Source organism: Hemitrygon akajei, chromosome 1 (genome assembly GCF_048418815.1).
Source record: "Hemitrygon akajei chromosome 1, sHemAka1.3, whole genome shotgun sequence".
Classification (NCBI taxonomy): domain Eukaryota; kingdom Metazoa; phylum Chordata; class Chondrichthyes; order Myliobatiformes; family Dasyatidae; genus Hemitrygon; species Hemitrygon akajei.
In genome coordinates this window covers 103,937,270-103,953,410 of record NC_133124.1, presented here as the reverse complement: position 1 = coordinate 103,953,410, position 16,141 = coordinate 103,937,270, and the positions used below count along the sequence as shown (strand labels likewise).

The 16,141-nt window shown below is 41.0% G+C and overlaps 1 protein-coding gene across 3 annotated transcripts in view; it reads right to left on the bottom strand.

Annotated features, from left to right (window-relative positions):
- Nucleotides 1-1,026: 1,026 nt before the first annotated feature.
- The window catches only part of LOC140729184 (corticotropin-releasing factor receptor 2), a 233,146-nt gene continuing 218,031 nt past the window's right edge, over nucleotides 1,027-16,141 (bottom strand). For all 3 annotated transcript variants that reach the window (XM_073048666.1, XM_073048673.1, XM_073048683.1), the window contains one exon: nucleotides 1,027-4,829. In XM_073048666.1, coding sequence (XP_072904767.1) covers nucleotides 4,692-4,829 — 138 coding nt within the window. In that variant the 3' untranslated portion in view covers nucleotides 1,027-4,691. The remainder of the gene's footprint in view (nucleotides 4,830-16,141) is intronic.

Below are 16,141 nucleotides of genomic sequence, written 5' to 3'. Positions count from 1 at the left end.
AAGGATCTCACACAATTTCCTAGTGGGAGGAGTTTTCAAGAGTTTCCTGTCCTTAAAAGAAAATTGAATAAATATCTTTCTGTCCACCTCCTGAATCAGGTAGTCAAGTGTAGCACTGGAAGACTCCAGAGCATGCACACATTGTGCTGTGACTTTCATGACTTCCCCTCAGAGTAATGACAGCTATTACAAAGAAGACTCTTACAATATTCAGCACGTTGCAGAACCGCTGCACAGACAAAAGGTTTCTCTCTCTGCAGGAGCTGATTGATCTCAAGTCCATTTCTAGTAATTTCTGTTTTATTTTAGTTTTCCAGCAGCTACAGCACTTTATGTTCAGCTTTAAAACACGTCTACACCTGAGGCATAGGCCACAATGTACTCCTTTAAAGATAATCTGGATTTAAGTAGCTTGAACATGACAAATGGCAGGGATAGTTCCTACACCATGTAAAAATATCAAGGGACTGGAGCTGGGATTTGGTGTGTTGTCTGCATTGGAAGCAAAAGGCTAAGGTTAATCATGCAGTGCATTATATGCATCTATTTTTGATGGCTGTGCCATTTAATTTACTGATGTAATATTGATGCCTAAATGAAATAATCCCTATTGGGAATTGACTAATTGATGACTTCTCTGGGGTAAACTATTTTACATTCTGGCTGATTCAAGTGCAGTAAAATAGAGCAAATTGGCAAAAAGAAATACTGAAATTTTTAGGAAAGAAAAGAGATGATCACACTGTGTTCAAAGCCTAATATAAAACATTACGGTAATCTATTGAATAAGATTTCCTTTCTGGTCAATTACAAATTCATAAGTATAATTTAAACATCTCCTGATGAAGGATCTCGGCACGAAGATGCGTCTCCATAGATGCTGCCTGACCTATTAAGTTCCTCCAGCATTTTGTCTCTGGAACTGCATCCGCAGCTTCTCCCATGTTGAAGCATTTCCACGTTTGTTTGGCAAAAAATTTTCAACTCCATTTGTTTTTTCAAATATTTTATAATTTTATATGATTTACAGTACATAGAAATTTTGCACATATATTATCACCAAAATATACATCTTTTTCATAAGATTTCCCATCTTCTTTCTTCCCCAATCTTATACAGTATAATTAAGGTAAAATCATAATTACATGACAAATAGTTTGTACAAATCATATCTCTTAGGAACACAACTGCACTGAGTAACTTGACTTCATTAACATAGGACCACAGGATACAGTTTTAAAATAAACAAAGTTCAAAGAAACTGTCTGGGAATTTCCATGGAACTGCTTTCTCTCTTATGTCTTAACTTTTCTTGAAGTAGGATCAAAATTCCATATTCCTGTGTAAATGGGTTTCTAGCAAAGGCAGAATAGGATATTGTGAGAAACTCCAAGGAAATCTCTGGCTTCTTTTCCAGAGAGTAGCAGCTTTTCTCAATGAGACTCACAGTCAGGAACATTTGAGGTTGTGTCATTAACTCCTTTCAAAAGAAGATGGATGAATATTTGTTAAGGAATGTAACTGGAGGTGCTCTGGATAGGTACAGATGGCAGTGATGAGATGCTCTGTGAGACACAATGAGGGTGTTACTTGGCCAGGACTAAAATGCAATATGTGTGATTTGCATGAAGAAGATTTGAGAGGCAGATTGGGGTAGTGGGATGGGAGAGTTGCAAGTGAACATTGTGAAATTGATTTTGGTTTTCTTGACGGATAAGGAATTAATACATAAATTGTCTTCAGAAGATTAACTTACTGAGGTACGATCCATAAAACATTAATTGCATGTGGCTGAATGAAGGCACTGATCAGAAAAACAAACAATCTTGATCCACCTGATAGCCTAGTTAGTGACAATATATCAGCATTTCAGAGCATATTCCTTTGTGCTTTTATGACTTGATGTTAGGGAATTAAACTATTTCCTACTTAACGGATGATCAATCATTCACTCTCTGGTCAGATATACCATAGACATATGGAATGAAATGGTGGCCCAGAAATTTGGCCCTATTTTCAATGCCATGTGTTTAAAAGTCATTCATTTTGACAGTGGAATGTGAATGGTTGTATTGTGTCACACTGTGAATTTGCTTGTTCATTCCAGGCCACAAGTCACCTTGTGGGTCTGAAACAATCTCCATCAGTTACACACAGAGTGACATCAGGTTGTTTTGAGGTGTAATGTGTAGTGTAGGCCTCCGTTAGACTCGATAGACCATGGATTTGCACCTTGGAAAGTTTCCAGGGTGTAAGCCTGGGCAAGGTTTCTTTTTAATGGAAGACTGGCAGTTGCCCAAACTGCAAGTCTCCCCTCTCCATGCTACCAATGTTGCCAAGGGAAGGGCATTAGCTTGAGGTGTATATGCCATTGAAATAATGAAATTTTCAGACTGTAGTCCTCAGCTGGTTGGAGAAGACCTCTTAGAGCAAGCAGGTCAAATCCGGAGAAGACCTCTGGTCAAAGCCCAGTGCTGAGAACCCAGCAACAATGAGTTCCTGTGGTTGAACATCTCATCTGTTTCCCTCACCCCCACCCAACTTTGCCTTGCCTCCCTATCAGCACCATGAACTCCCAAACATCCCATCAAAAATTCTAAATCACTCAGCTCTATTTACACAATCCCAGCATTGCTCCTACCTCTAATTCATCATGCATTTTGTGTCAGTTCTCAGGTACAGTATGCCCTTATTTTCTTATAACCCAATCCCCCTGAAGGCCCCCTTTTTAAGATCTCCCTCAGGTCTGGACTGCAACCCACTCTAAACCACTGAAAAACAAACAGTGACAGATGCAGGACATTCTGGAATTACTCGGCAAGCCTGGCGGCATCTATGAAAATGGAAAAGATGAAGAGTCCTGACCTGAACTATTAACTCTGTTTCTCTTTTCAGAGATGCTGCCTGACCTGCTGAGTTTTTCCAGCACTGTTTTATTCCTCTCTCTCACATCTTGGCTTTGGTCTCTGAATCAACGTTTTTTTTTTGTTATTTGTGCACCATATAATTACCCTTCAGTGTGTGCTTAAGGAGGTTAATGAATTTCTAGGCCAATGTTCTTAATTTGCTCTGAAAGGAAGCTACATTTCAGAGAAAGAAGAACAGCTAAATTCAGATTAATTTATCCTTAGGCTGGAGGAACAGGCTAAGTGAATGTGATTACAAAACTTGAAATCCTGTGAGAGTTAAGAGAAAGGTTGTTCTGATCTCAGCTCAGCCAGGATGCAGCAAGTTAGCACTTGCATTTTTGAAAGTCACACTTCGGTGCTTAAATTAGCTTCAATAAGAATTGCTGATTGCCATGTGGATTACTCGATTTGTAAAGCGTGGATGCAATGGTGCATATTATTCCCTAAGACGCTGTGATACTGCTACACTCTGTCATAAACTTAGAAACATACATGAAAATATAAATGTAAGAGACCGCCGCCTAAATATCATAGCACGTTTGGTATAAATGTTGTTAACATTGTATTTAACAAGCTATTTTTAACATTGCTCAACTGTACGGGGTTTAATTCATTAAAGGAGTATGACACTAAACCTCAAATGTAAAACAAATCATCTATCACAGTCACCTTGTTTGGGGAATGGCTGTACAGTCAGTAGCCTTTATCACGAGGGGACCTTGTATCTTTTTGCATCTAGTTAGCTGCCAAAAATAGGTATCCTCGCTGATGTGGTTGTCCTTCGCTGCTGGTAATCAAGGTCTGACCGCTCTGGCTAGGTCTGAACACCAAGTACACAGTCACTGGATTGGCTCCACATGGTAAACTATTTCAGTGTTAGATTTTCCAAGCACCCGTGTCTCTGAACAGAAGGAAATATCAATACAACTCCTAATATTACCTCAAGGTGGTTAATTGAATATTTACCAGCCATGGTCTAATTCATTAAACAAAATAATACTAATGAAATAGCATAGAAACAGTCTTATTTCAGTAACTTCTTTTGAGCAAGATGTTGCTGCTCACAGTGCTCATGTACAGAACTGTGTGCTTCCTCTGGTTCATGGAAACAAATCACTCCTCCATTTTCAGCTTCTTCTCTTCCTTAACACAATTTCATTGATGACTGTGGATGCCATACCATCTCATATCATTTGACAAATTTGATGTCCTTTTTTTCCCATCTGGCGTGCATTGTCCAGCAGACAGCATTGCATGGGCTTTGGAAAACTGTCATTCCTTCAGTGTTTTTTGTTCAATGGATTAATAAGTTTTGGCATTTTTCTTGAAGATTTACTCCACTTCCTCTTTACACTATAGATTCACAGTTGCCCATTCAAGGTGATGTTTCAGTGGGGAACCAGACTTCAGCATGTGACATCAGTGATGCAAGATAAAACCTGGTAGAATAAAACTTTGAAATGAACGTCATTCTTGGCCTGAGATTGTGACAAACCCTGTTAGAGCTGGACCATGGAATACATTAAGTGGGCAACCCTATTAGTACAGCCTCAGTCACCCTCCTGATCCACTTCTGAGCTGCATGCTAGAAGGAAAATTATAGACTGCTCCACTCTCACTTCCCATCTTTGATTACTGGTGGCGAGATATGGATCGTTAGCTTCTCTTATTCACCATCACATATTTTAAATGTGTACAACAATCCACAAACAAACAAATCACTTCAGAGTTGAAGGTAAATGATGAAAAATTCACAAAGAAGGCTTCTCAGTATTTGTAGATTCAAACACCTGTTTGTTTTATGCTCTGAAAACTGATTCTTGTGGGTGACGTTGGTATAGACATAGCCCGTGCAACTCGTACTCTTAGCGTGTGATTGTCTTGCCATCGATGCCACCTTTTTCTAGCAGCCGTGCGCACCTGAAAGCAGACAGACAGTTCCATTTCCATGACAGAATATTCAAAAGATATTTTAGTTCCTTGAGCAGTTACTAGACTCTTAACAGAATGGTAATATTTTATAGCATTAAACTATTTGGGTTTGGAGATCACTGCATATTATATAAAGTCTTCTTGATGATCAGTCTAGTAAAGTATTGTGGTGGAAAACATATGTTATAATATTTATCCTTTGAATTTTATTCTCTTCTCATTTACAAATAATTCTGTTTTAACAAATCCTCCTTCATGCATGATAATTGAACTTAGAAAGTCTGTTAACTTCACCACTGTAATTAGAAAAAGAAATTCATTCCTTCTTTTGAACAGCCTTTAGTCGATTGAGGAAAGGAGTATTTTCAAATGAAGAGCTTGAATTAGGCCCAAAACTCATATCACTGACCCTTTGCCTCTTGTCTACTTCTGGCAATGAACTACCAACATTGATTTCTCAAAGGACTGGGAAACTATCGCCAACTATGTCTGCAATGTTTGACAAATTCACTGGAAGAATTCATGGGCCAATGTCAGTGCTGTCTCCCAGGCCAACATCCCTGGCTTTGAGCCCTCAGTTACACTCAGTCAGCTCTGTTGGGTAGGTCTAACACAAGACCTCTCGAACAGATACTCTTTCCTGAGCTCTGTCAGAGGAAGAGATTACTAAGTAGATACAAGGAAAGGTCAAAACCTCAAAACCTCCTTGACCTAAAAGAGGAGTTGAAGCTGGGTTGCCAACAGCATTTAAGATGCATTCAGATTGCTTAGGCATAGAAACCTATGGACCAAGTGCTAGGAGAAACATTGAATGATGGTTGTAAACAAGTTGAGCTAAATGGGCTGTTTATATTCTGTATTATTCTATGATTCTACATTATAATACAGAGATAAACACAGTCTGAGATTAATTCATGAGGTATTACTGAATATTTCTGCCAGTTCCATTTCTAATTCATACAAACTCTGACTGTGTTGATTAAAGGACTGATTTCAGTTTCGTAACAGTTCTTCCACCATGAGGAGTTGCTTCTTCTGCAAGACTACAGCCATTTGATTTATGTAGCAACTTTAACATTCCCAGAGATAGGGAGGAATACCTTTAGCTGGAGGGTGGTGAATCTGTGGAATTCATTGTTACAGATGGCTGTGGAAGCCAAGTCATTTGGGTATATTTATGTTGGAGGTTGATAGGCCCTTGATTAATCAGGGTGTAAAAGGTTATGAGGAGACGTCAGGAGAATGGTCTTGAGAGGGAAATGGATCAGCCATGATCAAATGGCAGAGCAGATAGGATGGGCTGAATGATAGGTTCTTGATTAGTGAGGGGGTCATAGGGTATGGGAAGAAGGCAGAAGAATGGGATTGAGAAGATTAATAAATCAGACATGATGGAATGGCGGAGCAGGCTTGATGAACCAAATGACCCAATTCTGCTTCTATGTCTAACTGTCCTGTGGCCATGGGAATTTCTGGCCCAAAGCGGCAAAGGAGGATGCAGGGTATTACTGAGAATCTTGGAGTCCATGAATCAGAAGCATATAGGAGCCCACACAAATGGCAAAACAGGTGGTCCACCTCATAAATGAGACACTTCATCCCCATGTGTGAAAGAGTCATCAAAGCCAACTGCCAAAGGCCAAATCTGCACAAATCTGCATTTGTATGAATGAGAATGCTGCTGTTCCAGATTGGAATGCTGGATAATTCCCATCCCGCTTCAGAATCACGGTGGGCCTAATATCAGTAGGACCAGGAATGCACATGCAATCAATTGTCAAAGCCAATAACTTTCCCTCCAATTCTCCTTTTCTCTCTATTTTCCTCTCTTTCTTAAAACCTAACAGCAGGTTTCAGGTAACCTTTCTGATAAAGCATCTGTGAAATGTTTTGAGGAACACTGGGAATGTTGAAGTTTGTACATAATTCAAATGGTTGTAGTCTTGCCAAAAGAAGCAAACCCTCATGGTGAAAGAGTTATTATGAAACTGAAATCAGTCCTTTAATCAATGCAGTCAGAGCTAGTATGAATTAGAAATGGAAATGGTGGAAATCTTCAGTAATAGCTCCTGTGAATCAAGCACAGACTGTGTCATTTCATTTTTGTAAACAAAGACCCATGCATACATCAATGGTAGTGAAGCATATAATTTTAATATTGTGCTAGCCTGTGCAGGCATTGATACCACTGCTAAATCTGTGGGACCATTTATTGTCCCAGAAAGACATCCAAAACAGATATGAGGAAATGCATGATTTAGGTAAAGGGCCAACTGCCCGTTAATGGACTCCATCCAGAAATGAGTGGAGACTCAAGAGGGCAAGCCTGCACCTTCTACTTGAGGGTTTTTCAGCAGCTCGCACTGAATAGTGAATTCATTATTTACTTAAAAAATGTACTCTGGACCAGAAGAGCAGCGGTGATGTGCAGTAAGAACAAAGCTTGTTTTTCAGTGGTGTAAAGCCGTTATAGTCAGTCAATGGCCTTTATACTCATTATTATATCCAGTAGCAAATAGACCAAAAATATATTACATTTCCCATCGGAAACACTGATACCAAGCTGACAACTCATCAATAACTGCATACATAATATCCCTCTAAGCAGTAAGAAGCTCCATGTAGATCAGGATATTCTGTTTACTAGTCTGTACAAAGCATCGGTGCAGAACACTGGCTAATGTGAAATATTGGCTTTGAATCAATGTGCAGGATAAAGAGTATTCTAAACAATGACAGACGTATTAGAGGTCATTCCTCATTCTTTTGAATTTCAATGAATACAGACCCTGATCCATCAGAAGCTCTTCATATGACAGGCCATTCAATCCTGGAATCATTTTCATAAAGCACCTTTGAACCCTCTCCAGTTTCAGCTCATCCTTTCTGAGATAAAGGACCCAAAACTGCTCACAATACTCCAAGTGACACCTCACCAGTGCTTTATAATGTCTCAACATTACATTACATCCTTGATTTATATTCTAGTCCTCTTGAAATGAATACTCACATTGCATTTGCCTTCCTCACCACAGACGCAACCTGCAAATTAACCTTTAGGGTATCCTACACAAGGATTCCCAAACCCTATGTATTTTCTCTCTTTTCAGAAAATAGTCAGCCTTTTCATTTCTGCCACCAAAGTGCATGACCATACACTTCCCATCACTATATTCCATCTGCTATTTCTTTGCCCATTCACCTACACTGTCTGTTCTTTTGTAGCCTCTCTACTTCTTCAAAACTACCTGCTCCTACATCTATCTTCATATTGTCTGCAAATTTCTCAACAAAGCTATCAATTCCATCATCCAACTCATTGACATATAACGTAAGAAGAATCAGTCCCAACACAGACTCTTATGGAACACCACTTGTCATTGGCAGTCCTTCAGAAAAGGTCCCTTTATTCACACTCATTTCCTCCTGCCAATCACCCACTCTTTTATCTATGCTAAGATCTCTCCAGTAATACCAGGGCTCATAGCTTGTTAAGCAGCCTTACATGTGGGATCTTGTCAAAGGCCATCTGAAAATCCAAGTACACAACATCAACTGATTCTCCTTTGTCTAGCCAGGTTGTTATTTCTTCAAAGAATTCCAACCGATTTTCCTTTGAGGAAACCATGCTGACTACGGCTTATTTTATTATGTGCCTCCAAGTACCTCCAAGTGCCTCCAAGACCTCATTCTTAATAATTGACTCCACCACTTCCCAACCAGTGAAGTCAGACTAACTGGCCTATAGTTTCCTTTCTTCTGCCTCTCTTCCTTCTTGAAGAGCGGAATGACATTTTGCAATTTTCCAGCCTTCCAGAACTATTCCAGAATATAGTGACTCTTGAAAGATCATTACTAATGCCTCCGCTATCTCTTCAGCCACCTCTTTCAGAACTCTGGGGTGTAAACCATCTTGTCCAGGTGGTTTATCTACCTTCAGACCTTTCAGTTTCCCAGACCTTCTATCTAGTTATAACTTTGCACACTTCATACCCCCTGACACCTGGAACTTTCACCATGCTGCTAATGTGATGCAAAATACTTATTCAGTTCATCTGCTATTTCATTGTCCCCCATTACTGCTTCTTCAGCATCACTTCCAGCAGTCCAATATATCCTCTCTCGCCTCTCTTTTACACTTTGAGTCTCAGAAGTAACTTCTGGTATTGTCTTTAATATTACTGGCCAGCTTACTTTTGTGTCCCATCTTTATCTTCTTAATGACTCTTTTAGTTGCCTTCTGTTGGTTTTTAAAAGCTTCCCAATCCTCACATTCCACTAATGTTTGCTCTATTATATGCCCTCTCTTTGGCTTTTATGTTGGCTTTGACTTCTCTTGTTAGCCACAGTTGTGTCAAGTGTCTTTTAGACTACTTCTCCCTCTTTGGGATGTATGTATCCTGTGCCTTCCAAATTGCTTCCAGAAATTCCAGCCATTGCTGCTCTGTCTTCATCCCTGCCGGTGTTCTTTTCCAAACAATTCTGGCCAACCCTCTCTCATGAATGTGTAGTTCCACTGTAATACTGAAGCATCTGTTTTTAGCTTCTTCTCAAATTTCAGGGAGAATTCAAAATGATCATTACTTCCCCTCAGGGTTTTTTTTTACCTTAAGCTCTCTAATCAATCCTGTTTCATTGCATAACACCCAATCCAGAATAGATGATCCTCTAGTGGGCTCAACCACGAGCTGCTCTAAAAAGCCATCTCTTAGGCACTCTATAAATTCCTACTCCTGTAATCCAGCACCAACCTGATTTTCCAAATCTACCTGCATATTGAAGTCCCCCATGACTATTGTAACATTGCCCTTTTGGCATGCATTTTCTATCTCCCGTTGTAATTTGTAGGCCACATCCTTACTACTGCTCAGGGGTCTGCATACAACTCCCAACAGGGTATTTTTTACCCTTGCAGTTCCTTAGCTCTATCCATAATGATTCAACACCTTCCAACTTTATGTTATCTCTTTCAATTGATTTGATTTCATTTTTTACCAAGAGAGCTACGCCACCTGCTCTGCCTATCCTTTTGACACAATGTGTATCCTTGGACATTAAGGTCCCAACTATAAACTTTCAGCCATGGTTCAGTGATATCTACAACATCATACCTGCCAATTTGCAACTATTCTTCAAGTTCATCTACCTTATTCCATATACCAAGCACATTCAGATATATTACCTTCAGTCCTGGCTTCACCCTTTTAGATTTTGCTGCAACTCATCCTGTTGACTGCAATTTTGCCCTATGAACATCCTCTCCTCACTACACATTGCCTCTATAAACCAGCTACCACATCTTCAACACTATTATCTGCCTTTTCTACGATACTTGTATTGAAATATAGGCAGCTCAGGACACTAGTGGCACCATGCCCAAACTTTTTATTTCTAACTTTGTCTGAGGTTTTACTAACATCAGCCTCCACCAACTCTCCACTAACTGTTCTGGCACTCTGGTTCCCATCCCCCTTGCACCTCTAGTTTAAACCTCATAGTGCAGCATTTAACAAATCTTCCGGTTAGGATATTAGTCCCCCTCCAGTTCAGGAGCAAATTATTCCTTCTGTACAGGTTCCACTTACCCTCAAAGAGAGCCCAATGATTCAAAAATCTTATGTCCTCCCTCCTACACCAACTCCTTAGCCACATATTAAACTGTATAATCTTCCTATCTAGCCTCATTGGCATGTGGCATGGGTAGCAATCCTGAGATCATAACCCTGGAGGACCTTGGGTGTAACTGCCTCTCTCTAAGTCCTATCTATCATCCCTTCAGCCTCCTGAATGATCCAGAGTTCATCCTGTTCCAGCTCCAACTCCTTAACGTGGTTTGTTAGAAGCTGGATGCACTTCTTGCAGTTGCAGTCGTTAGAGAGTCTGGAGGTCTCCCCGCCTTCCCACATCCCACAAGAGGAACATTTCACTTTCCTACCTGGCATCTCTATGTCTTAGCTGAGCAGATATAAAGAAGAGAAGGAAAACAAAATGAGCTTTTCTTCTCTTTTCCTCACTTTGTTGAAGCCTCAAAGCGCTAAAGCCTTAAGATCACCATGCTAATATGTCTACTCCAATGATAGCAGCTGTGCTTGCCCTGGCTTCCTTTAATTTGTTCTTACCAATCAATCCCAAACACCAATTGGTCACGGATCAAAGTTCTATTAGGAAGACGTGTCCCGCTCCCGCCTTTTATCCTTGGGCAGTAGCCCTGATTGAAGACCCCTCCTCTCCAACCTTTCGATGTCCAGATTGACTGTTGGTCAAAGCTCTATTATGCTGCCATGACCCGCTCCTGCCTTTTATCCTTGGGCAGTGGCCCTGATTGAAGACCCCTCCTCTCCAAACTATAGATCAATTTTCATGAAGTCGTGGATGAAACCAGGGGTATCTTTACAAACTGCCTTATCACTCTTCGCATCTGTCTTTCAAAAATGTGTGTGCAAATAAATCTTAGGTTTCTCAGTGCAAGTGTGCCCCTGGATTTCTCAGTGCAAATAGTATTTTTGCATTATTGTGTTTATTTAATATTGCCAGATACTTCTGATAAAAATGTATCACTTGACAAACCTTGGCACTGAATTTCAACAGCCAAGTGGCAGCCTGTCAGCAGATTGTCTGTAATCCACTTAGCATGCATCACTTTTCCTGCCATATTAATTGGGTATGGAAATAATAATAAAAGAAATGTTGCTGCATGTACTGATACAAAACTTGCTAAGTTAGTCAGCTGGTGTGGGTTGAATTCAAACTCCAAAACCATAAATTTTACAATGTGGCAGCAAATAGGCAAATTGCATAGATAGAGTAAGTTGTCCAAATCTTTTTCCATTGATAGGGGTATCAAAGATAAAAGGGTATACAGTGAGAGAAAGGATATTTAAAGGGGGGTTGAGGATGAGATTATTTTTACAGATGATAGTTAACCATTTGGAACTCACTGTCAGTGGAGATGGTGGAATTAGATACAATTACTGTAGTTAAGAGGCATTTAGACAGACATGTAAATGGCCAAGGAACATAAAAATACATTATTGACGTGAGTAACTGAGATCTGCATGCCACTTAAGTTTTGCCTGAAGTTTGGCATAAACATGAAGGGTTGAAGAGCTCCGTTTACAGTATGTACTGTACTGCTCTATGATTCCACACAGTATGTCAATTATTCTCCACCAATACATGTGAAGAGAGAGAATACATGTAGATAGAGAGACTCAAGAGAGATAATTTGTAGAATGCCCAAGGGATGGCTTTTTAGAACAGGCTTGTTGTTGAGCCCACTAGAGGATCGACTGTGCTGGATTGCGTGCAGGAAGGACAGCAGAGCATCAATGGGTGGAGTTTCTGCAAAAAATGAGGGAAGTGCATGACAGATATATATTCCAAATAAGAAGAATTTTTTGAATGGAAGAAAGACATTACGGTGGCTGACAAGTGAAGTCAGAGCCAAAGTAAACGCAAAAGAGCGGGCATACGAGGATGCCAAAGCTAATGGGAAGATAGAGGTTTGGGAAGCTTTTAAAAACTTGCAGAAGGAAACTAAAAGCTCATTAGGAAGGAAAAGATGGATTATGAAAGGAAGGTGGTGACTATATAAAAGGTAAAAGAGCTGAGGGTAGATATAGGACAAATAGAAAATGACATGGGAGATATTGTGATGAGAGATGCAGAGATGACAGAGGAACTGAATGCATATTTGCATCAGTCTTCACAGTGGAAGACATCTGCGGTCTACTGGACTTTCAAGGGTGTCAGGTAAGTTCAGTGTGTGCAGTGCAAATTACAACTGAGAACATGCTTAGGAACCTTAGTGGCCTGAGGGTGGATAAATCTCCTGAACCTGATGGAATGCACCCTCGGTTTCTGAAGGAAGTAGCTGGAGAGATTGCAGAGGCATTACCGATGATTTATCAAGAATTGATAGATTCTGGTGATGTCCCAAATGACTGGAAAATTGCAAATGTTACTCTGCTATTTAAGAAGGGTTGTAGGCAGCAGAAAGGAAACTATAGACCTATTAGCCCGACATCAGTGGTTGGAAAGCAGTGGAATCAATAGTTAGGGATGAGATTATGGAGTACCTGGAGGCACATTACAAGACAGGCCAAAGCCAGCATGGTTTCCTGGAACGAAAATCCTGCCTGATTAACCTACTGTAATTTTTTGAAGAAATAAAAAGCAGGGCAGACAAAGGAGATGCAGTAGAACTGTTGTGCTTGGATTTTCAGAAGGCATGTGACAAGGTGCCACATATGAGGCTGCTTATCAAGATAAGAGCCCATGGAATTACAGGGGAGTTACTAGCATGGGTGGAGCATTGGCTGATCAGCAGGAAACAGAGAGTGGGAATAAAGGGATCCTATTCTGGCTGGCTGCTGGTTACCAGTGGAGTTCCATGGGGTTGGTGTTGGGACCGCTGCTTTTACGATGTATGTCAATGATTTGGACAATGGGATTAATGGATATGTGGCTAAATTTGCCGATGGGTGGAGGAGTGGGTAGTGTTGAGGAAACAGTGAGACTGCAGACAGACTTAGATAGTTTAGGGGAATGGGCAAAGGAGTGGCAAATGAAATAAAATGTTGGAAAGTGTATGGTCATGCACTTTGGTGGAAGACATGAATGGTAGACAGTTATTTAGATAGGAAGAGAATTCAAAATGCAGGGATGCAAAGGGACTCGGGAGTCCTTGTGCAGGATACCCTCTAGGTTGAGTCAGTGGTGAAGAAGGTGAATGCAATGTTGGCATTCATTTCTAGAGGTATAAAGTATAGGAGCAGGGATGTGATGTTGAGGCTTTATAAGGCACTTGTGAGACCATACTTGGAGTATTGTGTGTAGTTTTGGCTCCTTAATTTAGAAAGGAGAAACTGACATTGGAGAGGGTTCAGAGAAGATTCACGAGAATGATTCTAGGAATGAAAGGGTTACCATATGAGGAACGTCTGGCAGCACTTAGGCTGTATTCCTTGGATTTCAGGAGCAAGAGGTGGGATCCCATAGAAGCATTCTGAAAGTTAAAAGGCCTGAACAGATTAGATATGGCAAAGTCATTTCCAATGGTAGGGAAGTCTAGGACAAGAGGGCATGACTTCAGGATTGAAGGACATCCATTTAGAACAGAGATGCGGAAAAATTACTTTAGTCAGAGTGTGGTAAATCTGGAATTTGTTGCCACACGTGGCTGTGGAGGCCAAGTCATTGGGTGTATTTAAGGCAGAGATAGATAGGTTCTTGATTAGCCAGGGTATGGGGAGTGGGGAAAGGCAGGGGAGTGGGGATGACTGGATGAAGTGGATCAGCCCGTGATTGAATGGTGGAGCAGACTCAATGGGCTGAATGGCCTACTTCTGCTCCTATATCTTATGGTCTTAAATATTTTTAGACAGTTTCCATTTGCATTCTTATCTTGCATGACACTGAACTAGAGCTCTGATTTCAAAGTAATATGACCCAAGTATGTGGTATAGCTTCAGGTCACATTCAGTTTTTCACACTGCCAAGTATTACATTCTGTTGATGCAAATAGAGCTAACATTGGGAGTGTTATTAAAAGGCATGCAACATGATAGCAGATGGGTCAGGTTAGGATCATGATTTCTGAAAATCAGTGGACAGTTTCAAGTTTTGTATCTGTTTGGGACTTGCAATTACTTGAAGCAAAATTGCATTAATCAAGCATATTTGGGACTTTGGTGGTGATGGGCAAGGAAATTTTCTGGATTATAGGATATTATTTTAATTATACTTCAACACTTTCAATTTCCCTTTCTAAAAGATGTTACACAATACCATTTCAGTGAAATGTTTCAAGGGAGCTGGAAAACAGATTAAGCAAAATTTCAAGGAGCATGGCCAATGGAAGCAGGTGAGTTGAAAGGGAGTGAATGAACTGGGCTCTGACAAGTAGATGGAAGAGCTGGAAGTGAGGCCCAGTGATTGGTTGTGGAGCACTGGAATCCAAACCCTAGCCAGCGGAAGTGAGTGGAGGAACCTGAGCCATGGTGAGTGGATGGGAAATAGGACCCATAGTCCATGAGCCAGGACCTCAAATTTGGGCTACCAGTACCATCTGGGGGGAATAATTCTTATAGTGATTTTTGGCAAGGTATACACCCCTAGTGCTGCAAAGTATGTGATAGCATTGCAGCGGTGGTAGCTTCTCTATGGCAAAAGCAGCCCCCAGGGACATTGCGTCCGACCTGATGAAGGCATATGAGATTGGTGAGCAATGCTATGCAACCTTCAAGGATGGGAGACTAGAGGAAGACCGATCAACAAAGAAATTCCATGACCCAATGAAAACCAACAGGCTGAAAGCATTCAGTGATATGTGTAAGTAGAGAGAAGTGAAATCAAAAGGGAAGGCGATCATCTTGAAAGCAGACAGGTCTTAGTTTGGATGCATCACAGTAATGGCACAAAGGCACGGTCTACGTATGGAGGATATCCTTTCTCATCCCCTTGGACCATTGTCCTGGGCCTTGTCCACACCAGAAGGATCACTGAGAAAGACGAATAAAGCTACTTTAGCCACAACCTTGCAGAAAAATGTAGCAGTAGACGAGCAACTCCCCGGAAACTCTGCTACAGCGGTTGATGGAATGAACTTGGTCCAAAGAGTGAAAGGTGATCAAGTTACTTTCAGAGATGTTGCCACAACAATTCTGGGTATGGCTCTGAGGGAAGGCAGTCAGAGTAGCAGGATAGATGTTGTGTTCGACACATACAAGGAGAACTCTGTCAAGAATAGTGAAAGATCTCTACGGGGTGAAGACACTGGTCATGAGTTGCAAGGTATCACAGGCACGCAGATGGTGAGGCAGGGGAGGAGCTTCCTGACCAAAGTCAGTAACAAATATTGTCCCATTAGCTTCATAGTCCATGAATGGAGGAAGGGGGAGTACAGAGCAAAGCTACAGGAGAAGATTCTGTATGCAACTGTGAATGAAAAATGTTACAGAATCACATCTCAAGACAGTGAGGAGGTGCCAGCACTTCAGTGTCAACAAGAAGAAGCAGATGGCCACCTGCTTCTCCATGCTGCCCATGCCACAAGAGAGGGATACCAATCTGCAGTGATCTGCCCAGAGGACACATGTCTTTAGCATTTTGTGACAAGATTAAGGCCCCATTGTTCCAGAAGTGTGGCACTAGAACCCGTACAAGGCTTATAGACATCAGGAAGGATGCTGCCACTGTTGGCATAGAAGTTTGTAGGACTCTCATCGGGTTGCACGCATATACAGGATGTGACACGGTAACGCTTTTTCAGGCAAAGGGAAGACAAGTGCCCTAACACT